Here is a 26,267-nt window from a genome sequence, read left to right as displayed (position 1 = left end):
GTAATGGAATTAGTGTTATAAAGGATTTGTTAATAGATTTGTTTGGGAGACATTAAATCATACAAAGCAAGATTTAGCTAAGGGGCACTGACCCTCAAAGTAAGTAGTATGCCTGTTAGAGATAAGCAGTCCTAGGTTGTAAATGTTCACTAGGACTGACCAGCCATTAGGCCTATTCCCACAGAGAACATGCCTCTAACAAACAACACAAATTGAATCTTTAAGCCTGACCAGCCATTAAGTCCCCTGTGCTCTTTCCATGAGGAACCTATTTCTACAGGGTGGACAAGATGGACCCGGGGGACAACTATATACAAAAGAACAATGACGGTGTACTTCAGAAATATTTTTGGCAATATCTTTGCTGTGAAAATCTCCCATTTGCCCAAGTGGTCAGACTTGTAATCTGTTTAAATCGCTCAAATTGTAACCTGGGCCAGATGATAGTGTTATGGAATGCATAAACCTGAACTGTACATAAGTTAGGAGAAAATTTTCTGTTCTATGCTGGCTCTTGTGTGGTTAATTTGCCAAGAGCTAGACAAGCACTCTTATCCTTCCTCTCTAACCATGCAGAATGATTTCTCATTACAAGGACATACTCCTTCTATAACGTTATTCGTTACTTTTTCCCATTGCTGAGACCAAATAAATACCTGACCACCACCCACAGCAACTTAAGAGAGGAAAGGTTGACTGTGGCTTACAGGTCTAAGAGATTGGGGCAGAGAAGTCATTGTGGCAGACACTTGAGGAGGTGCTGGTCCTGCTGTATACATAGCCAGGAAGTTCAGCTCACTTTTTTGCTCTCAGCCCAGGACCCCAGGTCATGGAATGGGACTACTCACATTTAACAGTTCAGGGAATGGCACTGCCCATATTTAAGGTGGGTCTTCCCATCTCAATTAATATAACCTAGATAGCTCCCTACAGACATGACCAGGCACCTCCATCTTCAATAAATCTAGATTCTATCACCTTAATAATAACCATCGTATTTGCTGATAGAAAGTTCCACTCAGAGATTTAGTGCTTGTAAGTAATTAGGATTTGCCACTTAAAAAACAAATGCTGTAAATGAGTATCACAATATCCACGAACAAACTGAAAAGTGACTTCTGAAATAGAGCCTGGAACAGAAAGTGATATTTCCTTTCTCTACAATTGTTCTAGATAAACTGAGTCTGTATTCAGATATCCGTGAGATAGAACTGGGGTAAATAATATAAATAATATATGACTGCAATGGTTTTGCATAATATTTCCATTTCATGAGTCTCTCTCTCTCCCCCTCTCCCTCCCTCCGACCCTCCCTCCTCTAACTATAACATCTAACAATGTTATGATGTGAAATAAATATATCAATGGTCATGTGATTATTGCTGTAATTTTTGAAGAATGATGTTAAATTCTGGTGTGTGGTGAACCAGAAAGTGTGTCTTTTAACTCATTCCAAATCACCAGTATCCAAGATGTGTCAAGTGTCACCAGCCTGGGCTCAAGGTTCAGTGGAAAGCACAGAGCCCAATAACCTGGCGCTAGAGATGAGCTTCCCACACTACCAAAGGAAGAAAGGACACCGTACCGAGCTGCTGATAGTAAGCCACAAGGAGGAAAAGGGAGCAGGAGGAAAAGGCTACTCCGTGTCACTTTCGCTGACACTCTAAATACGGGCTAGCTCTAAGTACATTTCTATTAGGCACTCTGATGGCTTACAGACATGCTACTTTAGCCTCTTTCTTTAATACCACCACTCTGAAACTGCAGCCATCTCCCCGCTACTGGAAAGCGCGGTGTTTTCAATATTCAGCGCTTCAGGATTTAATCGGCTATTTTTTCCGTTTGTATAAACAAATGATAGAAAGTTGATAAAAAATTATTTTACTTATTTCTATGTGGGGAGAAAGTAAGAAAATACCAACATTAGCAGAGGATGGTTTCGATCCATCGACCTCTGGGTTATGGGCCCAGCACGCTTCCGCTGCGCCACTCTGCTAAGCGTTAAGAACCGCCTTTGAATTGATACTTTTATACACATATAAAAACACCGCCCTTTTAAAAATAAAATGGCTGGCTTAGTTAGACATTCAGATCTAGCAAAATTAGTTCAGAAAATTATTTCAAATGGCCTCAGAAAACTAAAATTCACTCTTTCTTAAAGAAAACAGCTTGTCGCTAACCTTAATAGTCCCTTTCATTTGAAAGGGCGATTTTAATTAGAATGTGATTAGCATATACGAGTCATCGAAAATGTAAGTAGGGGACAACGTCTGACTATGAGGCAAACTGTAGTTTCAAAATATCCTTTTAAAAGGAAAAAAAGACCTCTCTGCATTGGCCGGGAATCGAACCCGGGCCTCCCGCGTGGCAGGCGAGAATTCTACCACTGAACCACCAATGCTTATAATCTCTGGCTGTTAGTAAACCTACAAATGTGTGAATTGCAGATTTTTTTAACCCGTGTATCAAAATCTCTTTATGAAAAAGTATGAATGTCATTTTGTACTTTTACTGACTATATTGACTTTTATTGTCAATATTTCTTCTTGATTTAGCGCGACCACCGGGCGTCCCAGGCACTTGCCAGCACCTTGTGAACCATAAGTCTCCATGGATGGAAAGGTTGACCGACCCGGGCTGTATAAGGGGGACCCCGGATATTGTTGGGGGGCAGTAAGGATGCGGGCACCTGCGAAGGCCGTGAATATCACCTCAAAAGATGCAATTCTCAGCACTCGCTTAGGAATCTGGTTTGAACCGGGAGGAGCGCAAGCTGGAGAATGAAGAAAATGGGAAGGAATTCCCCAGCCCAATCAGAGGGAGCTGTGGAGCAGAGCAAAGGGAGGGAGGAACCGGGAGACCGGCCCTGGTACGTGGGCTCCAGTGCTGCTCCCTGCTGGTCTCCTGCGGGAGGTCGGCCGTGCTGGCCAGGGTTAGTAATGACGACTTAACCTTAACATTAGGCTTTTAGGTCGATGTTGATAGCGAAAGTAGCTCCCGGATGTCCTTTTGGAAAATCGAGTACAGCGATCTTATCAACGGATAACTTCTCCCAAAAGGCACAATCATGACTCCCATAAAAATATAAAAATGAACTCGGGTTAGATTATTTTGTATAATAAACTCAGGATATGATTTTTTGCTACCCAATCAACAGAAAATCCAAGGAAGAGAAGCTTTTTCATAAAAGGTCAGGAATGTCGAAATGAATGAATGAACGAGATCATAACTGGCTTTTCTTTTGCGCACACTAAATCTGGTTTTGCCTGGGATTTCCTTACAGGCACCTCCCAGGTGAAAATGTAAATGTACAGCCCTACAAAAACTTCAGAAGTTGAAGGGTGGAGAAATTCTCTCTCTCAAAAAAACAAAACAAAACAAAAGCAAAAACAAAAAACAACCCCCCCACACACACACAAAACAAAACTTTAGGATTCTGAACATAGGATGGGACAGAATTTGAAGGTGGAGCCCGGTGATAAGTGAAAGAGAAGTAGATGAAAGAGCAGAGAGAAAAACAAAAACAAGAACAGACAAACAAAAGACAACCAATCTCTTTTATGTATGTAGCTTCAAAATCTCAAATTAAAAAAAATTTAATAATGTGTGTATCTTGCACATGCCTACATGCAGAGGTCAGGGAGAATCCTTTGGAGCTGATACTCTCCTTTTTCTCTAGGACCTTTGGGATTGAACTCAGGTCTTCAGGTCTGAGTGCCAAGTGCCTTTACCCTGAGTGTCTCTCCACTCTCCATCCCTGATGCCTGTGTTGTTTACCCAAAACAAAGCTAGATTCTCATTATTTGTCTCTAAGTGATGAGCTGAACTGCTAATCAGTCAGATTAAAATGCTCACTAACTAAAAGCTGCGTCTTCTTCGAACAAGCCAAGCAACAAGTGCAGCTAGCTGTAACACAAAAATAAATGACCCAGAGATTGATATTGGATTTCAAGCTTCAAGTTGAATATCAGAAAAGCAAAGTAGCTGGCCACTAGCTCTCACCTCTAGCTCAGGCTGAAGGGGCTGATCCACACCGGAGCTCTTCATCAAGTCTCAAACTGTAACCTCCTCAGTGTGACTGGAGAATGAATGCCTCCCTGAAACCTTGCTTCTGCTTTTATATACGTCCCTAATGTTGAGATTAAAGGTGTAATACAGAGAAACCCTGTCTCGAAAAACCAAAAAAGAAAAAAAGAGAGATTAAAGGTGTGAATTATAATTCTCTTTTAGACTGATTCACTCTTGTATACATCTGGGTGGCCTTGGACTCCCAGAGATCGGTAATCCTGAACGGTAGGATTAAAGGTGTGTACCACTACCTCCTAGGTTCTGGCTGCTAGGATTAAAGGTGTGTGCCTGGTTTCTATTGTCTGTGACTGACTTTGCTTCTGAATCCTCAGGCAAGCTTTAATAAATCATAAACAATATATCACTACAGCTAGCCTCTGAATAAGGCATTATATTATATGATATGATTGTGCTACCCTTTCACAGAGCCAATGCTTCCATTGAGGAAGAGGTTAATAAGAAGAAAACATAGCAAATGTATTTGATCAAAGTTTGACATGATGTGGGAACCTTGAGATAGACCATCTAAAGACACAGGGTTTGGTGAAGTATGGGCAGCAATGGACAGTAGAAATATGATTGAACAAAACTTACTATGAACAAACATAAATAGGCTGAGTGGGAGCCCTACGATGGCCTGACTCCAGACTTTTCCTGGCCTTTCCATGCAGTGTTAGTTCCTCACTCATTTAGGATAGGACTGCTCCTGTAATGTCTTATCAGGTCCCATGGATCAGATGTTACACAGAATAGAAGGGAAAGGTTGAAATACTATTCCTGGGGCTTATACTATTTGAGAGAAGAAGGGTTCTAGTTTCCACAGCCTGGCTTGGCACCGGGGCTGTGAGAGAACAGGAAAAAGAAGGGCAGGAAAAGATGAGGTAGAAACATCGCCATAGTCAGATCTCTCCCCTCCAGTAATGAAAGCAACAACTTCCCTGAACCTTGAAGAACAGACAGAGTGGTCATTCAGCCCACTCTGAACAGACTGTGTCACTGTACATATCTGTCCTCTGCCCAAATCCTTCCTATTTAAACCTAAGTAAAGCTCATGCCTAAATATCAAAGACAGATTGATGTATTTTTCTTTACCTTTATCCACTTCTCATCTATGTTTGGAATATTAGTTACAGATGTACAAGGAGAAAGGGAGAGGGGAAAGGAAAGAGAAAAGGAGGAGAAAGGATACGAGGGGACACACCCAGCCACACAACCAACCATGGAGTAAGAAGAAAAGAAAGGTATATAAAATAGAGAAAGGCAAAAGCCCAGGGGCAAAGGGTACATGGGATAATTTAAGAAAAGCTGGCTAGAAACAAACCAAGCTAAGGCCAGCATTCATCAGTAGGAATAACACTCATGTATTCATTTGGGAGCTGGGTGGCGGGCCCCCCAAGAGCAAAGAGGAAAAACAAAAAAGCAATTACACATCTACTTAGTTGGATGCCATTGCTGAACTTTTGCCTAAAAACTTAAGAAAACCAGCAACTCTTGCTTTGAGCCTGCGCAAATGTGATAGTGTCTGGTGGCTTCAGCCCCATCCTAGGAACACAATGCTTGCTACGACTATCTTCTGAATATGATTCCTTATTCAAACAACAGTCTACCACCGCACTTTTCCCTGCCTCCAATCCCCCCTCCCCTACTGCAATTTGTCCCACAAATTCCCCTCAACCCTGCCCTCAAGGAGGCAGCTGAGGCCTGCACCTCCTCACAGGCAAAGCCTGCTGTGTAAACTTTGTTTTGGCTCTTCCCATCACTGGCATTCCGTGGTAACTGGTGACTGTAGCTACCATAGCATCCTGAGCTGCACACAGGTGAGTGTCCTAGATGATAAAAGCTGTTTGGAGTCTGCTGCTCTAAAGAGGTGCAGTTGTTGACATAAAATTTCTTTCTGACCTAGGCCGGTTGACAACTTCCAGAGCAGCTCCTGTGTCTGCCAAAATCTTCAGCTGTCATCACAAGCTTGATAACTTTTCCTTTTGTTTCCCAGATTTTCTTCCTGTATCTTGAAGTTGCATTATGTGTACATGTACTTAAAATTTACATATCCTCTGAAGAACTCAACCTTTTATCATTAATAAATGATGATGCATTCTTGATAATGTTCCTTGATCTGAAATCTATTTTAATAATAACACAGACAATTCAGTTTTCCTTTGATTGGTGCTAACGTCACACACCCCTTTCCAAAAATCTATGATTCACCTTTTTGTGCCTTTAAAATATGGTTTCTTTTTTGTCTCAACAAATCTAAAGGAACTAAAGTAATACCAAATATATTTATTTTCCAATCCAACCACAGCAGTAAAACTAGAAATTAATAGTAAGAAAAAGTTGGAAGCTGTACAAATGTATAGAATAGACATTAAACAAGTTACTCCTGAACCCCCAGTGAATCAAGAAAGAAATCATGAACTAAAGTTGAAATAATCTGGAAACCTGCATTTTGTCCTTGTGTGATTTGTCTTTGGCCTGTGTCTTTATCTTAGAAAGTGGTAACAAGGGCATCCTGTGCCAATTAGTTTGTGCTTTGTTTGGTACTTGCTTTTGCTTTCTTGTCAACTTACAGAAGCCAGGGTCATCTGAGAAGGAAACTCAATTAAGAGGATGGCTCCATCAGATTGGCTGGTAAACAAATATGTGGTGTGTCTTCTTAATTAACGATTAATGTAGGAGGAGCTAGTCCTCTGTGGGTGGTGGCATCTTGATTTGCCCGTGAATTTGCTGTGGGGGTCACACCCTTTGGGCCTGGTTTCAGGTGTTCACGGTGACCCCTTGTAAGGTAAAGGAGGGGCTGGTGGGTTCTCTTTAGTTGTGGTGAGAGCAGCAGAGATTGTCTTCTGGAGCAGGAAGAGTGCAGAGGTTATTTACTCTGATCTGTGTAAGTGCTTCCCTAATGAACACCCAATTATCATTTATCTTGTGTCTGGTGGACTCATTTAAACCCTACCTTCAGCCACCCCTGAACATGTAACCCTGGGTGATCCATCAGGAACAAGGCAGCAAGCTGCAGTCCTGTGTGGTCTTTGCTTCAGTTCTCCATTCCAGGTTCCTACCATGACTTCCCTTCATGATGGGCAGTAAGTTCTTTCCTTCCTAAGTTATTTTTGGTGACACAATATAAAGCAAACTAAGACACATACTACATTTATAGATTCATTTTTTATTTTGTTTTAATTTTAGGAGAGTTTTGTTTTGTTTAAGTTTGTTTGTTTAGATTCACACTAGCTCAGTCTGGCTTTGAACTTATGATCCTCCTGCTTCCATCTCCTAAGTGGTGGGATGCCCAGCTAGAGGGCTGGATACCTGACCAGCAAACTTCATGATCATTGTCTAATAAAGTTGTCTCTACTACTATGCACAATACCACACCATTCTTTCATTTTCTTCCCAATACAAGTAATTCTGTGAGGAAGCTGGAGAGATGGTTAAAAGCATTTGCTAGACTTCCAAAGGATAATTGCACCTTTGGTTTCCACTACTCATGTTGGACAGTTCACAACCACTTATAACCCAAGTTCCAGGGAATCAGAAAAGTGTGTAGTGGTTGGGGAGGGGTGTCTCAAATAACTCATGTTACCTGTTAATAATCTAGGAAAACAAGAATAAACTAAAACCAAAATCAGCCAAAAAGAAGAGGTAATAATAAAGTTCACACAGAGATAACTTAAATAACGACTATAAAATGACACTGAATAGTCAGTGAAACAAATTTTTTGTTGTTGTTTTGTTTTTGTTTTTGTTTTTTGAGACAGGGCTTCTCTGTGTACTCCTGGCTGTCCTAGAAGTCATGGTGTAAACCAGGCTGGCCCTGAACTCAGAGCTCTATCTGCCTCTGCCTCCTTTGTGCTAGGATTAAAGGTGTGTGCCATCACTGCCAGGCAAAACTAAGACTTTACTTCAATAGTATAAACAAATTTTCAAACCCTTAGCTATCTGAATGAGAAAATGAAAAGACTCATAAATAAAAGGAGATGTAAAAAGAGACAATGAACAACTAAAATAAAATCTTCAGAGATTATTATAAATATTCATATGTCAACAAATTTGATAATTAACCTAGAAAAAAATCAGACTGATTCTTGGACAGACACACCTTGACAAAATTAAACCAGGAAAACAGAAGATGTGAAGAATTCAATAACAGTGAATAGCAATGAAGAAGTTTCCATTAAAGAAAAGCCCAAGACCAAGAGGCCATCACCGAGGCCCTATCAAGAGTTTGAAGAGTAACCAATACTAACTCTTCTTAAATTATTCCATAAAATTGAGGAAGGAATTGTTCCAAGTATATGCTGTGATGCTAGCATTTATTCTAATACAAAAGCTGACAGAGACACAGCGATAAAATTCCAGAGTGATGTCTTTGATGAACACAACTAAATAAGTCCTCAAGGAAACACTCACAAGCCAAATCCTACAATGCATTTGAAAGATTATTCACCATGATTAAGTGGGATGAAAGGATAGTCCAACAAATAATAAACATGCTATACCACACAGTAAAGACAAAAGCCTCACTTTCAACTCAAGAGATGTAGAAGGCATGTGATACATTCAGTGGCCCTTCAAATATATCAATGAGCACCCATATACCACACACACACAAAGAAGTCTTGGACAAAATAATAAAGCAACTGTAATTACAATATTGGTTTAAAGATATACTACTAAGCTAAAGCAATCAAAACAGAAAATTTCTGGCCTACAAACAATAAAAATCCAGAACAATAAAAATATTGGAATTAATCCTGTATATCTATGCCAACTGATTTTCCACAAAGATGCAAAAAACACACTTTTAAAATAGTGCCGTCTTTGTATTTTAAAAATGGAGGAAACATTTGATAACATTAGGCTTTTTTTTTTTTTGACAAGCCCTTAACTGTGCAATAGATAAAAACAAAAGTAAGCATATGGGACCATATAAAACTCAGATGCTTTTGAACTAAAAACTGGGAGAAGATATCTGCAAATTGTATGTGCTACTCTTCAGAATACATGAGGAATTCAAGATATAGCAAGGCCTTAAAAGATAGAAAAAATGGCAATAGATCTAAGCATACATTTCAAAAAGGATGAAATAAGAGTGGCCAACAACATAAATATGGTTCAGCAGTTAAAAGCACTGGCTACTTTTGCAGAGGTCCTGAATTAAATTCCCAGCATCCTTGATGGATCGCAACCATCCATAAATGAGATCTGGTGCCCTCTTCTGGCCTGCTGGCATACATGCATGTTGGACCTAAAAAGGCTGCGACATGAGACCCAATGAAACCTCCTGAGCCTGACTATAGTTTGGCGACCTGTTTTTAGCCTGTAACTTCCATATGGGGGTGACCCAGCCATACCTGATGTAAGATTGCCTCCTGCCTAGCTACCTGCCTGCTTGGTGGAATATTATTGGCCCTTACTCCTCATGTCACCTTACCCCATCCTAAGATTCCAATCCCCTACCCCTTCCTCCCGACTCAGTGTGGTTCTCTGCAGGAATTAGGAGGAAGTCTGGGTTGTTGACACTCTCCATTCTGCTCAACCCCAGGAAAAGACCAGCTGGGTTGACCTTCCATAGCCCTACCTGCCAGAGAACCCGATACATGCAGACAGAACACTGTATACATAATAAATAAATAAATAAATCTTCAAATGAGAGAGAGAGAGAGAGAGGAGGGAGGGAGGGAGGGAGGGAGGGAGGGAGGGAGGGAGGGAGGAAGGAAGGAAGGAAGGGAGAAAAGAAAGAGTGCTGAGCCTTACTTCATTAGGGAAATGCAAATCAAAACCACAATGATGATCTGTCATTTCACCCAGTAATAATGGGCTTTATAATACTGGTAATGATGTAGAAAAATAATAGAACATTTATGTATAGTTAGTGTGAATGTAAATTAGTTACCCATCACAGAGAACAATTTAAATTAGCATAACCATTATAGAAAACACTTTAAAGTTTCCTCGAAGAACTGAAATCCCATATAATGCAGAAATCTCACTACTTCACATTCATCTAGGAAATAAAATCAGTATTTCAGAGAGACATCTGTAGCTCTATTCACAAAAGCCAAGAGATGACAAGTTTTATTTGTTTTCCTGCCAACTTTTATCCAGTGTTTAGCTCAATGTATATCCTGGTAGGCAATGCAATCTGTCTTCTACTGCTTCAAATAGGAAAAATGTGTGGAGTTTTAAAATTTCTCATGATAGTAAGATAGTGATAACATTAAGAATAAGAATAAAGTGGATTCTTGCCAATCTGATCAAGACTCTAGAAAACAACTTAATTTTATTCTTTTTTATTTAGGAGATGGGGGACTATTACGATTCCCAATGGTGTTGATGGCTCAGTATTTTAGTGATGATCTTGCTTTGGCAATGAAGTAGGTCTACAGGCACACCTCATAATTTGTGTTACCTTAATTAACAAAAGATACGATTGAGAATCTTAAGAGGAGGTCTTCATTATAGATTATTTAGAAGGCTCCCAAATGTCGTCATGAATATTTATGAGACAGGTTGAGACAGATTTGACTGAGGTTCACAAAGTGGAGAAAGATGTGAAAGGAGCCTCCAGGATCTGCAACATGCATGGGACAGCTCCTCCAAGTAGGTCACTTTTTCTCCTTCCCTCACCACTCATTGTGGAAAATGGCCAGGTTGATTCTTGGTTTCAGGTACATAACGTCCAGAAATTTGGAAATCTTTTTCATATCTAAACAAATTATTCTTATAGCTGCCAGGACATTAACCTTTTGGGTTGGAAGATTCGTTACAAGCTATTCATTCTCTCCATTATTTGTAAATCTCAGAGACACTGACCCATTTCTGACATTTCATATTTTCTAATGTGACATATAAGAACAATTAAAAAACCGATTTTGTTCTTCGAAGCCACAGCCACCAGCTCAACTTCTACTCAAGACTTTCCAGTGTTACCATTTTCTCTGTCTGCTTGCTTTCCTTTGGTCACTTAGAGGAATCAGTGTATTAAATTTGATTTCACTGTTGAAAACTCCTGAAATAGAATGAAATAGAAAAGCATTGATTCAACCTTGTTTCATAAATATCTGTTTTCCAAGATTATCAGAAATAGCTCTATTAGCATTGTATAGTGTCAATGTCTGAATCTTTTCTTCCACTGTACTAAAATCAACTTTTGACTTTTACCCACTGGTAGGGATTCTGCTATTTATGAAAGAAACTACATTTCCTGAGCACCCTTCCAATCCTGATGCCAATGACATCGGAAAAAGCGTGCCCTACTCCATACTGAACAAATCCATGCTTCAAAAAGTCTTCGAGAAGTTTGATATTCTGATTGCTGAGTTCCTCACTCTCTATTCAACTAAAGCATTTTAGATGCACATTTTAAATGCAAATTCAAGAGCTGCGGTCAATAGTATAATCAGTATGTTTTTGTTTTCCCAAGTGAGGATTTTATGGAATATATTATCAATCATATTTCTGTACCTTTTCGTGTAGAAAATGTATTTGACACATCTATACTGATTTATGTAAAATATCACCCATTTGTTTGCTGTTTTTACTTTACACAATATTTCTCACATCTTTAGAACTATTTTCTTATATTAAATAATCCTTTTAAAGTTATAAATCCTGTCATTTTTAAATTCAGACAGACTAATGATAATTGTCAACTAATAGGGTAAAATATTTAAATCCTGTAGCAATAGTGAATTCTTTCCAAGATAGTAGCATTTTATTCATCACTTTTTATGAGAGTTTTTAAACACAGATAGGAGCACATAGAATTATTCTACCTCCTTAGTCAGTATTGCTCCACATTGTACAAAAGTGCAATGAGAATTATCTGGGAAGATCAAGAAACACGTATCATATATGCATGTACATATTAACTAATAGAAAAATATTTGTAGAATTTCTATATAAATCCCTTTAAAATTCACTAATGTAGAGTGTGCTGAATCAATTAAATTGCTCATTTTTTAAAACAAAAAAAATACCTGAATTTTAGCCTCTCTGCTAATTCCTCCAACCCCACCTCTGGCTTCAGTCAAGGCATCAGTAAATATTTTATACTGGCCTAACCGTAGTTATGAAGGCTGTAATGGACCCAGATGAGATCTGGGAAAATATCAGTACTATCTCAGGGGGCCAGGATGGAGCATACAGGTTCACCAGCTTTCTCCTTAGCATCCTGCCCTTGAGAGCCACCACAGCCAGCTTCTCACAGATCTCTAAAGGACACTGACATTGACTTTGAAGTGACATAAAAAGTTGTCTCTGGAAATTTGCTCCTTCTTTTACTTGAACTTTAAGATAAGCATGCACTTTACTTAGAAAATGCCCTCTGGTTTTCAAAATACACTTCCAGTATTCTCTTTAACTCCCAGTGATAGAAATAAAGGATAGGACCCCCGCTGGGCGGTGGTGGCACATGTCTTTAATCCCAGCACTCAGGAGGCAGAGGCAGGTGGATCTCTGTGAGTTCGAGGCCGGGCTGGACCGATAGCCTCCAAAACAATACAGAGAAACCCTGTCTCGTAAAAAACCAAAAAAATAAAATAAATAAAGGATAGGACCCCCAATATAATTGCTGTTTTCTTTAACTGTTAGTAGAGCAGTTCTTAAAGTCTGGTCCCTGTCAGAGAACATCAAGATTTTCTGGGGACTTGCAGAAAGACAAGTTCTTATCTTTGCCTCGGACCTGCTGGGTTAGAAACCCTAAAGGTATTGTGACTCAGTATAAGTGTTCTATGTGGTTTTTGTTGTTGTTGCTGCTGCTGCTTCATTCTCTGTTTTTGAGATCAATTTTTGGTGAAAAAAGAATCAAAGAGATTAATTAAAGTGTAATATATAATAAACTTGATCAGTTATGACTTTTAGTGTATAAGAATTTTGTTCAGCACTGTTGAATTTTGGAAGCAATATGGAAGAAGTATGAATTATAGCCTGTGATGACTGAAGGCAACTAACAGAAAACAAACTTTCTTCTTGCATACGAAAAGTACATGGAACAGGAGTAGGCATCACTGTAAGACTGTTTTTAAACAGGATTTAACTATAGATCCTTTAAGAGTTAACAAGAAAAGATAATATGTATATAGGAGAAATCATTTAAAATGCTAAAAACCAGTTTGATTAAATTAAAATATTGCTTTATTAGTATTTCTTTTTTAGTAGATGAAATAAGATGTCATTAATTTAATAGAGGTAGAAACTATAAGAATGAAATAATGGAATATTCGAATAAACTTTGGGTGGGGGGTTCACTGTGGATTTTAAATTGCATTGGTGTAGAGATAATGCTGAATTTTTACCCAGGTCTCAAAAAGATGAGTCTATGACCAGCATTCCCTACTTCTGTTAGAGCTCCTACACATTTGTTTTTGTTTGTTTTTCGAGACAGGGTCTCTCTGTATTGTTTTGGAGGCTGTCCTGGAACACTCTTCTGTAGACTAGGCTGGCCTCAAACTCACAGAGATCTGCCTGCCATGAGATCTGGGATTAAGGGCGTATGCCACCAATGCCCCGCCACTCCTACACATGTTTAAAAGAGCATGAGAGTATGTTTATGTGCATGATGGTGTATCTGTATGTATAGTGAATGCCTTGTTTTTGTAGAAAGAATTCTCAGGTTTTTACTTTAGAAGTCTGAGAATCCTTACCAAGCACACAAATAGTACAAAGCTTTAAAATGTACAGCTTATAGGGTTACCTGTTTTGGGGGGCGGGTCATGAAAGGTCACTTCTCAGGGCATGTGAAACTAATATATCTGGGCAGCAGAACAGAGATGCAGTTCTCTCTCAGATTTTATTTGAGGAGAACCATCATAATAGTTCCACGGGGAGCAAAACAATATTAATGACCAGGCTGTAAAAACTTATACTACTAATAGGGCTGCTATTGGGCATCCCTTATTTTTTGATCAAGAAAACCCTTGTTATCAACCTCTTAAATGCACCCTTTACCTCTTTGTTTCTAAGTGTGTAGATGAGGGGGTTCAGCATAGGGGTGATGATCCCATAAAAGAGGGACACCATTTTTCCCCGGTCCTTAGAGGCAGGGGACGGGGGCTGCAGATACATGTAGATGGCAGTGCCATAAAAAAGTACCACGACAATTAGATGGGAGCCACATGTCCCAAATGCCTTTCGCCGACCTTCAGCTGACCTGATTCTCAACACTGCTTGGACAATAAAAGCATATGATATGAGGATGAGAGTCACAGGTATTAAAAGAAACAGCACACTGATGAAGAACAGCTCTGCTTCATTTGCCGTGGTATCCACACAGGACAACCTGAGTAGGGCAGGAACTTCACAGAAGAAGTGATCCACTTCCTTGTGACCACACCGTGGCATCTGAAGGGTCCACGTAGACTGCAATACTGAGTTGCTGAAGCCACTGATCCAGCATGCAGCCGCCAGGTGGAGGCAGCGTCTTTGGTGCATGATGACTGAGTAATGGAGAGGTTGACAGATGGCTACAAATCTGTCAAAGGACATGACACCCAGGAGAAGACATTCGGTAGAACCCAAGGCCAGGAAAATGAGAAGCTGGGCCACGCAGCCACCGTAGCTGATCACCTTCTGGGCACTGCATATGTTGATGAGCATCTGTGGGACTGTGCTCGTGGTGTAGCACAGATCCAGCAGGGACAGGTTAGTGAGGAAAAAGTACATGGGGGTGTGGAGTTTGGCATCCAGGCGGGACACCAGAATTATCATCATATTCCCAAAGATGGTCAAGATATAGGACACCAGAAACACCACAAAGAGTGGCAGCTCCAGCCATGGCCGATCTGAAAACCCTAAGAGAATGAACTCCCCTGGGATGCTCTCATTTGCCAGATTCATGGTAAATGGTACAGACTCCGTGTCCCTGGAACACAAATTGGGGTTAGAAAGCCAGTGAACATGCTTATTGGCTGCATCAATTAGTTATGAAGTGATGATGCCACAGTACTTCATCCATTGACAAACTGATCCTGTTAGTGTGAAAAAAATGTATTGACAAAAGGTGAAGTGTCTGCCAAACCTTTCAGAGGAGTTTAAGGATTCACAACAGATTATGGCAAAGTGATTTTAAGTAGGCAGCACTGCATCAGTTTCTACAGTCACAGAGCTGCTCCTTTGGTGTTTTGCTGTTCAGTGGATGGGTCTTTCTGGAGTCTTTCTCCCTGGATATCTGCTGTTGGGGGGATTGAAGAAACACATTTTTGTCCTTTTTAATAAAAAAAATATATTGCCAAGAACTGTGGGAACAAGGTAGAAAGGACAGTATAAGCAATATTAGCAAAGATACGTTTCACATACTTCACAATTTCATTTTTGTTGTTTTTCCTTCTTATGTAGTTGAGGCTAGCCTCAATCTTGATGTGTAGCTGATGCTGGCATTATCCTCCTGCCTTACCCTCTCATGTACTGGGGACACAGAATATATGTCTTTGTATTACAAGATAGTATCACCCCCCCCCCAACGGGTTCAATGACTCTATGTCCTAGTTCACCAAGGACTTGCTGTTCTGGGATAGTAACTGGGTAGAGTTAGTTCCATTTTCAAGCTGGATCCTCACTGGAAAAGTTGTAAAGTCTCCCTAACTGATAATAAGGAGTAAATGATGTTTGTATTGTTGCTAAAGAGGCATCTCACCACGGAGGACATTGCCTGTTTTCTCCTTCAACATGACTAATGCCCCAACTGACTAGGCCTTGATTCTAATGTTTCTTCTGAGAACTCAGCAAAAGATTATCTCTCCAGGAAGCCTCATCATCAATAAAGAAGAGAAAGTTAGTCGACTCATTTCTAATCAATTAACCCCTCACCCTGAGAGTAGTAATATAGAACTGTTTTGTGAACAATATAATGTATTAGTGCATCCGTGACATGTGACATCCTCTCCTGCTCCAAAGTCACCTCACAAAGAGGAGCAAAAGTATTTATCACTCTAGCAGGAACTGTTGGAACAGGGTAACAACAGAGAAACAGTCAGGAAAGCCAGAAAGGGAGTGGAATAATTCAGTGCTTTAATTCTCACACTGGGTTTTATTCAGCTTTCTGATTGTGTCCATCAGATGTTTATGAACTCCTAAAAGCATAACTCTAGATAACATTGGTACCATCCTGTATTTTACATGATTTGAACTCAGGCTTATAGCATTTGCCTTAGGAAAAAGTATTCGTTAATTTAAAAAAAACCATAAAACTAAAGGTTAGGTTACCCCAGCTGCATTAATCAAACTACATGGGCTGTGCTTTTATTCTTGCCTCTTAATGCTTACTCTACTTGCTTGCAGTCACTGCTGATGTCTCTGAGATCACCAAATAGGTTTTTCTCTCCTTTACAGCAAACCGACATTGCAGCACCTTAGGGTGATAGCATTCCCCTTTGGAATAATACCCATTCACATAGCCAACAAAACAAATAGATAACAAAAAGAAAGAAAAAAAAACATTTGACTCCTGTGAGAGTGCAGCAGTGAGGTTAAAGCTGGCATTGGTTATTGAGAGTTTTAGAAAACTACTCAGGGGTCTTTACAAGTTTTATCCACAGGCATCTGAGAGTATTTTAATCCAACATTTAGGACACTTCCTTAATGAATAATATCATTACTTTATTTATTTATATATTTAATCTTCAACCTGTGTATGGGTTGACCTTGTATTTCTCATCTCCCTCTTGAATTTCCTGGACCCATATCTGAGCTTGAATGCTCAAGAAGATGAGGGAAGTATTGATAACAACTTTGTAAGCTTTATGCTTCAACGAACATTGGAACAAGAAAGTTAACAAGAGTCAGTTCCAGGTCTGCGAAATGTGAATTAAGCAATTTGAATATCAGTTTTGTTTTCTGTGGTGGGAACAAGTTGATATTTTCCTCTCCATAGAAAACTGTTTACTTGTGTTTCCTCAAATTACTTTATACTCTGATGAGAAGCTTACCACAGTCATGTTTTGCTAAATTATAAGCATAAATAATAGGTGTCTTTTCCATCATACAACTAATAATGGAAAGTTTTACATAAAATTTACTCTCTAAAAAGATGAACCCTGAAGGCAGAGGCTTGGTTTATGCTCCTCTAGCTTAAGTTGCTTTCCTGATAGCCCAGATCTGTTTGAGCAGCAAACAGAAGGGAAAGCTGACCTGCTATGAAAGCCATGGTTCCCAGCGAGATGACAAATGTCATCTAATGCTCAAATTATAATGCAACTTTTAGCAGTTTGTATACATTTATGTACTTACCACCAACTTAAGCATTGGGAACAGATGAGTTTGCTTTGATGTCCAAGTAGCCTTGAATGCAAGTAGAACTAATTTAAAATGCACTGATAACTTGGCCCCTTCCTGCACTGCTTAGCCGTATACTCATTTTGGCCAACTGAATAGAGTTCTTTTGTCTCATTTGCTATGAAGTTCTGAGGTCCCCAAACACAGTTATCTGGACAGTGAGAAAGAAGTTATCACTCAGGATTGGAAAATGTGGCATTGATTCCATGTCATTTACACTTTAGGGAGTCTACTGTTTTTTCTAGAGATTATTTTTTCCTGTCACTCTTGCAAACCTGGATAAAAATACTTTCTCTGTAAAGACTGGTGTTTCTTTTGGTCTGTGGAAGAAATCTCAATCCTACATTGCCAAAGTCTTCTGTTTATAGTGGCAAAGTCAGCATTTGACCCAATGGGACACAGGCAGGGGATCTGTGAAATGATGTCTCATTACTGATTAGCTCAAGAAGGAACTTCCCTCTAGGGATGGAATACTCTACTTTTTCAAAAACTAACGGAATGGCATGAAACTAAAGTGCTTTATCAAATGAAAACTAAAGTTTGTGCTCAGTAGGGATTTATTTTCTTTTTTTGTAAGCTATCTAGAGAGTTCCCAAAACCATTTAGTTGCTATTTTGTGTTTGCTTGATATTTACTTTTGAGACAGGATCTGGCTGTGTAGCTCAGGATGGCCTCAGCTTCCGAATTGCTGGGATTATAGGGATGTGCTGCCAGATCTGCTCACTACTTAGTTCAGTGAGAACAAAAATCTTAATTTACATATACATTTCTTAAGATAGCATCTCGGGCCATTTTGTTACCCTCGGATTTAACGAAGAAGAATCCTTTAGATTTTCTTTGGTATGTGCTGGCCTCTTTTATCTGACTAAAAGCCCCCTCTGCTTCCTGCATATCATTGATGCCCATCTGCATCCAAGACACCATGATTTTGAAATGTTCCTTTCCCTGTCTCTCCTTTCTTCTATGTTGATTAGTTGACCCTCTACCAAATGTCCACTTTATTATTCACAAGTTTAAAGCAGTGTGGACTCATGTATCCCTTCTCCAACCTATTAGTTGAAATTTCATTCAGTCATTGTTTTGACACTTAGACTTCCCTGATTTGTACCCACATAACTATCTTCAAAGCTGCCACTCCATCCTTTTGCCCTGTCCTCTTGTTTCTAGAAACACCTCCTTAAATTCAGCACAAGATATGTCTGGAACGGCCATATCTCCACAGCATTCTGAATTCCCTCAGGAGGGGATGGAAAAGAAAGCATGATATAAGAGTGCATGAACATATTAGTATTTAATACCCCCACACAGACATTCCCTGCCTCTTTCTAGCTCACCCAAATGTGCATATTAAGTTCATAAGTTCTCAGTGATACCTTCATTCCATTTCAATTTATAGATTTCATTCAGGACTTCTCCCTTTCCTTACTTTTCCATTACTCTCCAAGTAGAAGAAACCAGGCTTTTCAACACAGTTCCTTGCTTATTCAACCCACTCCATGTAATCACTCTTGCTATGAGGCAAGCCACCCCATTGAGTCCCGACATCTCCACAGATGTGGGGTACTTGATGTGAGTATCCCACACACCTCTCTCTATATCAAAACTTTTATGTGTGTAGTTTGTAAAGTTTTGTTAGATTCTTCAACTGTGTATAATATTTTGAAATTTACCCACATTACTATATGTATCTTAGTAGTGTTTTTCTTTTATTACTACTGGAGTTCATTTTATGACTACATAAACAATTGCCTATTCATTTTTTTCTTGGTTTAAGGAGCCCATTTCATCTACTTTTTCATCTTCAGTAAGCCTTCCTTCTATTTTGGGGTTTGGTTTGTTTGTGTAGTACATTTTCTTGGGTCACTGTAATTGGTTGTTTATTTGTGATCTTTTACTTTTATATGGGTACTGAAGGATATAATTTTTCCTCAGTACTGCTTTGGCTGTATTACATATATATTCGTGTGTTGTGTCTACAGTTTCTTCCTCTTCCTCCTTCTCCCTCTGCCCCTTTCCTCTGACCTTTCTGGCCCACTGCTATCTGAGTATTCCTCTGCTCTAACAGACATGGACTAAAATTGACTGTCATGCCCTTACAGCCTTGATGACTGAATCTTTGCCAAATCATAACCAAAACAAACCTTTTCTTCCTCAAGTTGTTTCTGTCATTTTAATCACAGTGGTCATACACCACTAGTACACTATTCCTATTCCAGAAAAGCTAATAATCACTTATTTTATATATATAAATAACTATGAATGATGTCATCTCTCAACTAGATAATAAAAATTCTCACACCTACTTCATTATCAATCAATATGAAAATGAAAAAGAGTGGGAGTCATGAATTATGGGTGAAATAACTTTATATGAACACATCACTAGGACCTATCTCAGAGTCTTAGAAAGGGCCTGTCCAAGTTCTAGTCTATGAAATGAAGCTCAGGTTCATGGTGAAACTGTGATCTGTGACCACTATTTGTGTAGCCACCTGTGGTAGTGAAGTCTATGTCCTCTGTTGCAAACTTAGCACAAATCTAGATCATGGATTCTGTTTCTAGGCAACAGAATATCTTGGGAAATGTGCTAACCCTTCAAGAACTGAAGAAGTAATAATAAATAATAAAAATATTTGTGTAAATAACACAGAGCCTTTGAAGTAATAAATACAATGGTGAAGACCTGTGAAGTGAACTTGAAGTTGCTTTTTCCCTAGAGAAATTTGCTGGCTTTAGGTGTCAGGCTGAAGCTGACAGCTTCATTAATCTAACCTTATCATACTCAGCTGGAAAAAGGAAAGCTAATAAGGAATAAGGGGCAGGGGATGGGGAGAAAATTGCTATTCTTATAAAGCTAAAGTGACCAGAATTAAGGACCTCATACAAGATTTTGAACAAGCCTTTAAATATAGTAGAGATGGGAAGTTAAAAGCTACATGAAAGAAAGAAGAACAAAATAAAAACTCAGCCAGTTGTGAGGGTGCATGCTTTTAATCCCAGCACTCAGGTGGCAGAGGCAGGCAGATCTCTGTGAGTTTGATACCAGCCTGGTCTACAGAGTGAGTTCTAGGGCAGTCAAAGATACACAGAGAAACCCTGCCTGGAAAAACAACAACAAAAATAAGTAAATAACAACAATAACAAAACCCCTGAAAAGCAGTTGCATTTTCAAGTCTCACAAGTTCTGGGGAGTGAAACCCAGTCCTCATGACTAATACGGTGGCTGAACTCTGATGAACACACAGCTCTTCAGTAGAAAGGCATGGGAGACTACACTCCAAGGCTCAAGGTAACTAGAGACAGGCCAGTCTTTTCTGATAGGGTGTTCCAAGTTAGTTTTTGTCCCCCTGACACAAGTTAGAGTCAATCTGGGAACAGGGCTCCTAAATTGAGAAAATGCCTCCATAAAACTGGCCTATAAGCAAGTCTATCGGGGCATTTTTTCTTTAAATTAATGATTGATGTGGAAGGGCCCAACCTATTGTGGTCGGCGCCAGCCTGGGCAGGCAGTCCAGGGAAAGTTTAAAACAGGTAGCTCAACACAACCCTGAATAACAAGCTAGTGAACAATATTCCTCCATGGCCTCTGCTACTCTGATGTCTTCTCCATGGACTTTGAGTTGAAAGACGAAATAAACTGCTTCCTCTCTAACTTATTTTAGGTCATGGTATTAATCACAGCAGCAGAAGGCTAGGACTTATGGCTGCCTGATCTTTGGACCTGGCCGCAAAGGCTCAAATTCCAATCCACGTAGCAAAGGGAGAACATCCAAATTTAGGGAAAATGGTCACAGATTGGATTTATGGATACCCAGAGGCAACACAAAGCCAACATAAATGAAGACAAGCTGTATCATTTAATTTTTGCAAACTTTCACTACTAATGGTTGACCAAGTATTCTGGATCTCCTTCCTGAAAGAATTCTTCCATGATAGACTTGAAAGGTGCTCTGCATTCTAGTGACATTGTCTGCTTAGAGTGTATGGAACAGATGAATCCATGAATTGAAACATTTATCACATAGCCATTATAGCCACAAATGACCATGAAGCTGACACCTTTACTGGAAGATGGATTCAGCTGGTGACTCAGGAATCAACTGTTACATCAGTATTGTTAAGGCTGTTGGTTTTTCTTTTTTTTTTTTTTTTTTGGTTTGTCAAGACAGTCTCACTAATATTTAGCATAGGTTGGTTTCAAATTCTCAATCCTCCTGCCGTGCTGAGAGCTGGGACTGCAGGCATCTGTCTCTTTCTGTCTTGATAAGGCTATTCTTAAAAGTCATTTCAAGGACTCGGTAATAACAAAAGGAGAAAAGAAGACATGGAGGGACCCATTTTCCTCAGAGACACACAAACTCTCAAATTCCATGGCATACATTAGACTTCAGTATTCTTGGTTATCTTTAATCTACCAGGACCGTGGAGGGTCTCTGGAGAGTGTTATAGTCAAGGGTTCAAACCTTGTCATCCTGCCTCTGCCAGTCATATTCACAGGTGCTGAGGCATGAAGGAGATATTGTAAGCGTTTCGTCGGGATGGGTCAGGACAGGATGGAACAGGAGTGGGTCAGGTATGGTATTCTGGCACTCGGGAGTCACAGAATACTCAGTGTTACACAGCTCAGGTGGAAAGGTATCCTGGAGCTCGGGAGCCAAGGATACTGAGTGTTACAGAGCTCAGGTAGAAAGGTATTCTGCAGCTTGGGAGCCAAGGACCACCACAGGTTGCAGTAAGCTTGGCAGCTTACAGCCTTGCCTCAGAGAAAGGCTTCTCAGGTGTATCAGCTCGCTCAGGCAGGACAGGGTCTTCCAGCTCGGGATGTTCGCCTAGTGTAGCAGTTTTGCTCCGCAGGAGGTTTCTCAAGCGAAGTTGCTACAGTTCAGCTCTGCTCCTGGAGAGCCGAGAGTGGAGAGCAGGGAGCCGGGAGCAGAGTGTAACAACTCCGCTCTGCCAAGGAAGGTTTCCCGGGCAAGTGTTACAGCGCTGCTCGCTCTGCTCTGCTCTGCCCAGGGTTGCCTCTGCTTGCTCTGCTCTGCTCTGCCCAGGGTCGCCTCTGTTCTGTCGCTGCCGCAAAAGAAGATCTTCACCCGAAGCTCGTCCAAAGGGGTTTATTGGAAGACAGCTGGACCAGCCAAACTGAACATACACAGGGTTTATATAGGGGAAGTTTTTCCAGAGTAGGGATTGGTCCGATTTCAGTGCTGAGCTCAGATTGGCTAGAGCTCTGCTCCAGGATTGGTTACTTTTTTACACAGGATTAGGGTCAGATTTGGCTCTGGTTTCAGGGCCAAAGTGTGTTTCTTTCTCTGGTCCTTTTTAGCCTTTTGGCTCCAATTTTAGGGCCAGGGTACATTTCTTTCACTGACTCTGATTCCAGGGACAAAGTGTGTTCCTTTAGCACTGGTTTTAGGGTCAGGGTACATTTCTTTGGTTCTGGTTGCAGGGCCAAAGTGTGTTTCTTTGGCTCTGCTCAGGGTGTGTTTCTTTGACTGGTCCCTTTTCCCTACAGATATGTTCTGAGAAATACACCATCAACTGATTTTACTCTGTGAACATAAATTGTACAAATTAAGCAAGAGGTGCAGCAATTCCAAAACGTATAAGGCTTCTACCAGCACAAAACAGCATGATGCTTTATGGGAAATATTTTATAAGAGAATGCAGTTTGAAACACAACAGGATAAGCTAGCCACTCATCAAGTACTCAGTACTGTGTGCGTGATACTGTGCTACACTGGGCAGCACAGGTTTGTTTCCATCAGCTCCACAGCAAACACAGATGCAATGGCTTGTTCTAAGAGCAGTAGCAACCACAGTGCCATTAGATAACAGGAAGTGTCCATCTCTGCTGTGATGCTGTGGGGACCTACTGTGTGGTTCAGTAGGTCACTAACTGAAGCATCATTATGGAGCAGAAGACTGTGTGTGCATTGTAGCATCCTGAGTGCCTGAAATTGAGACAGGAACCTGGCCAGGCATTTGACTCAGATTCAGTACTTTTCTACTCCTGGCCTTTCCTATTTTCACTCTGGCACTAGGGTTCAAAGAAGAGCAGGATTCCTTGAATCAAAAATCCTTAGCAGTGAGTGAAATCCTCTCTCTGCACTTACCTGAAGTTTTTCAACTGTGTTTCTGTGCTGGAAAAGGAATATGGAGGGAACACGCTATTTTTCTTCTAGTTTAAGTAAGCTCAGTTAAGAGTTTACTTGTTACTTGTTAAAAGATGTTTTCTGTTTTCCAATTCAGCACTGGAATTGAGTGCTTGCCAGGGTATCTTGGGTTTTGTAGACAAAAGCACGCATTTCTGACCTTCAGGTCTGCTGATTTAGGTTGCTACCAAGTAGCAACTTGTCAAAGCTTCACATTGAGTGGACAGACTGAGCTAATTTTAAACCGGAGGGGAAAATATACTATATCTGGGCATACTGCTTTTGCTTAGATATAAATTAATACATGTGTGGCTTTAAGCCAAGAGAAAGCTAATGAACCCATCTGTTGGGCCTAAGAAAAGCTCGGATGCAAGGCCCAGTATAAGCTCCTGAACCTGACTTGAGTTTAGGGCTGGATGTGAGGTCCAGTGTAAGCTCCTGAGCCTGGCTAGAGTTTGGCGACCTGTCTCTAACCTGTAACCTCCATGTGGGGGTGACTCAGCCAGACCTGATGCAAGATTGCCCTGCCTAGCTACCTGCCTGCTTGGTGGAATACTATTGGTCCTTAACTCCTCATGTCACCTTACCCTATCCTAAGATTCCCATCCCCTACCTCAGCCCTATATAAGTTCCTGCATGTTGGAATAAATCGAGATCCTGCTTCTCCTGGCTCAGTGTGTGTTCTTTTTCTCCCCTGGTAACTAATGGGGGGAGGGTCTGAGTCATCGACACTCACCATCTGGCTCAGCCCCCAGGAAGAGACCTGCTGGACTGGCCCTTCCCCCACTCTACCTGCAGGAAGGACCCTGCACCCATCCATGCAAAGCCAAGAGGATTTGTCTCCCTGAAGCAGCTTGGATGCGATGTGGAGCGTGTGTAAGTGCTGACAGAAGGGATTTAGAAAAATTACCAGAATGCTGTAGCAAACCCATGTCTTGTCAAAGAATGGTCAGCTGAAGAAAACAGGTAAAGAGTGTACCTTAAAATATGGCTTACAGTCAGGCGTTGGTAGTGCACATCTTTAATCCCAGCACTTGGAAGGCAGAGGCAGGCAGATCTCTGTGAGTTCGAGGCCAGCCTTGTGTACAGAGAGAGATCCAGGACAGCCTCCAAAACAACACAGAGAAACCCTGTCTCAAAAAACCCAAAAAAAATATGGCTTACAGTCTCAATTTTCTGAAGAAGTATAAATTATAGATACATACACATGCATGTACATGCTTATATTTTCTTTACATTTAAATTAAATGAATTATTCTCAATGTATTTTGTTTGAAACTGATTTTAAACTTCTAAGAAGTTTGCAAAGACAATTCAGAAACTTTCTGTGTTCAGGGAATTAGCATTGATGAAGTGCTATCGAAAATTGCACAATAGTTGATCTTGTTTTAGTTGTCACTGAAATTGTCCTCTATTTGTCTTTTGTCAATTCTAGTGTTTATTTATTATCCTTCTGTGGTCTTTGATGGAGTTGAAGACAGATAGTTATAATTATAGTTTTCCTTAATTAGGATAAAAGGTAAGCTAATATAAGACTTTATGCTCACACAGATAGGATAGATGATAAAATACTTTCTTTAAATCTTACTAAATATTAATGTGCTAAATATTGTAACTATGGTTCTTACTTGGTAACTTTTATGTTATATATAATCTGACTATGCTAAACCTTCCTTTTTATTTAGACAGAAAAGATGATGGGGAAAGTCCTTCTGTGTATATGTTGTTCTATTGATTGATAACTAAAGCACTGTTGGTCAATAGGGAAGCAAGATAGGTGGGACTAGGAGTCAGGAAGGATTCTGGGAAAGGTAATCAAGAGTAAAGAGTCACTATGTTATCCTAGGAAGAGAGGATGAATGAGACTGTGTCCTCAGTAAGATAATACCTTATAAAATATATATTAGTAATTATGGGTTAATAATTAAGTCAGAGCTATTCATTAAGAAAACAAAGCAATCTATCACCCTGTGATATAATCATATAAAAGCCTCTTCTAGCCTCATCCCCATAAGGCACTTCTCTCTATTACATTGCAATGACAAATGGAGAAATGTTTGCACAACACTGAGCCATTACAGAATTCCATGGGGAGTACTAGGACACCACCAATGCCACCTGATATTTACAACTAGGTCAGTCACATATGCAACTGATGGCCTTCATTCACTCACAGTATTTATTTCTGGAAAAAACAACCTACAACTAAGCACAACTATATTCTAAGATCATCACAAGAATGGTCCAGGACTAAATAAGTCACTGTATGTTAGAAGAGATGGTGGTCAAACATTCAGCTTGGGGATAACTGTGATACTTTGTCTCTGGTGACAAGAACCATGTTAGTCTATCCTGCCATGCAGCCAACTCCCAGTGACATCTCATGATCATGTATAGATTTGGAGATGAAATTCAAATTTGTATTAGCCTACAATACTATCCAACCATCCATTTAAAAAAAAGAAAGAAACCATAGCAAATGGCCAACAGCTTTATAATTAGTACAGCATTCTGTGTGTTCATTTGGGACTGATGAGGCTCTGGGAACAGGCTGGTGAGAAGAATGCACGTTACAGATAAGCAATTGGTGTGAAACCTTTGGGCTTTCCCCTGACCATGTTAGCAAGTCTATTATGGTCATTGTGTAGTTCATGTTGGTGAGACTTTATGACTTTAGTTTCTGATAGTCCTGGGAGACACAAGCTCACAGCAAATTTCTCATTCCTCTGTCCTCTCTTCTATACAACAATTCTGCATTTTGATTGGTTGTCATTT

The 26,267-nt window shown here is 40.1% G+C and overlaps 1 protein-coding gene and 2 non-coding genes across 3 annotated transcripts; all 3 read right to left on the bottom strand.

Moving 5' to 3' along the window:
- Window positions 1-1,924: 1,924 nt before the first annotated feature.
- Window positions 1,925-1,996, bottom strand: Trnam-cau. Its single transcript has one exon. It is a non-coding gene; the product is annotated as a tRNA-Met (tRNA).
- Window positions 1,997-2,330: 334 nt separating this feature from the next.
- Window positions 2,331-2,401, bottom strand: Trnag-gcc. Its single transcript has one exon. It is a non-coding gene; the product is annotated as a tRNA-Gly (tRNA).
- Window positions 2,402-13,270: 10,869 nt separating this feature from the next.
- Window positions 13,271-14,907, bottom strand: LOC121143550 (olfactory receptor 2B2-like). The gene is made up of 2 exons (XM_040755668.1): window positions 14,009-14,907; window positions 13,271-13,729 (listed from the first exon to the last, which is right to left on the bottom strand). The coding sequence occupies exons 1-2, from the start codon at window positions 14,905-14,907 to the stop codon at window positions 13,681-13,683; spliced, it is 948 nt and encodes a 315-aa protein (XP_040611602.1). The 3' UTR covers window positions 13,271-13,680.
- Window positions 14,908-26,267: the final 11,360 nt, after the last annotated feature.

Source organism: Mesocricetus auratus, unplaced genomic scaffold, assembly GCF_017639785.1.
Source record: "Mesocricetus auratus isolate SY011 unplaced genomic scaffold, BCM_Maur_2.0 Super-Scaffold_100013, whole genome shotgun sequence".
In the NCBI taxonomy this organism is placed as follows: Eukaryota; Metazoa; Chordata; class Mammalia; order Rodentia; family Cricetidae; genus Mesocricetus; species Mesocricetus auratus.
Note: the sequence above shows the minus strand (reverse complement) of the source record. Positions and strands in the feature narration are given on the sequence as shown.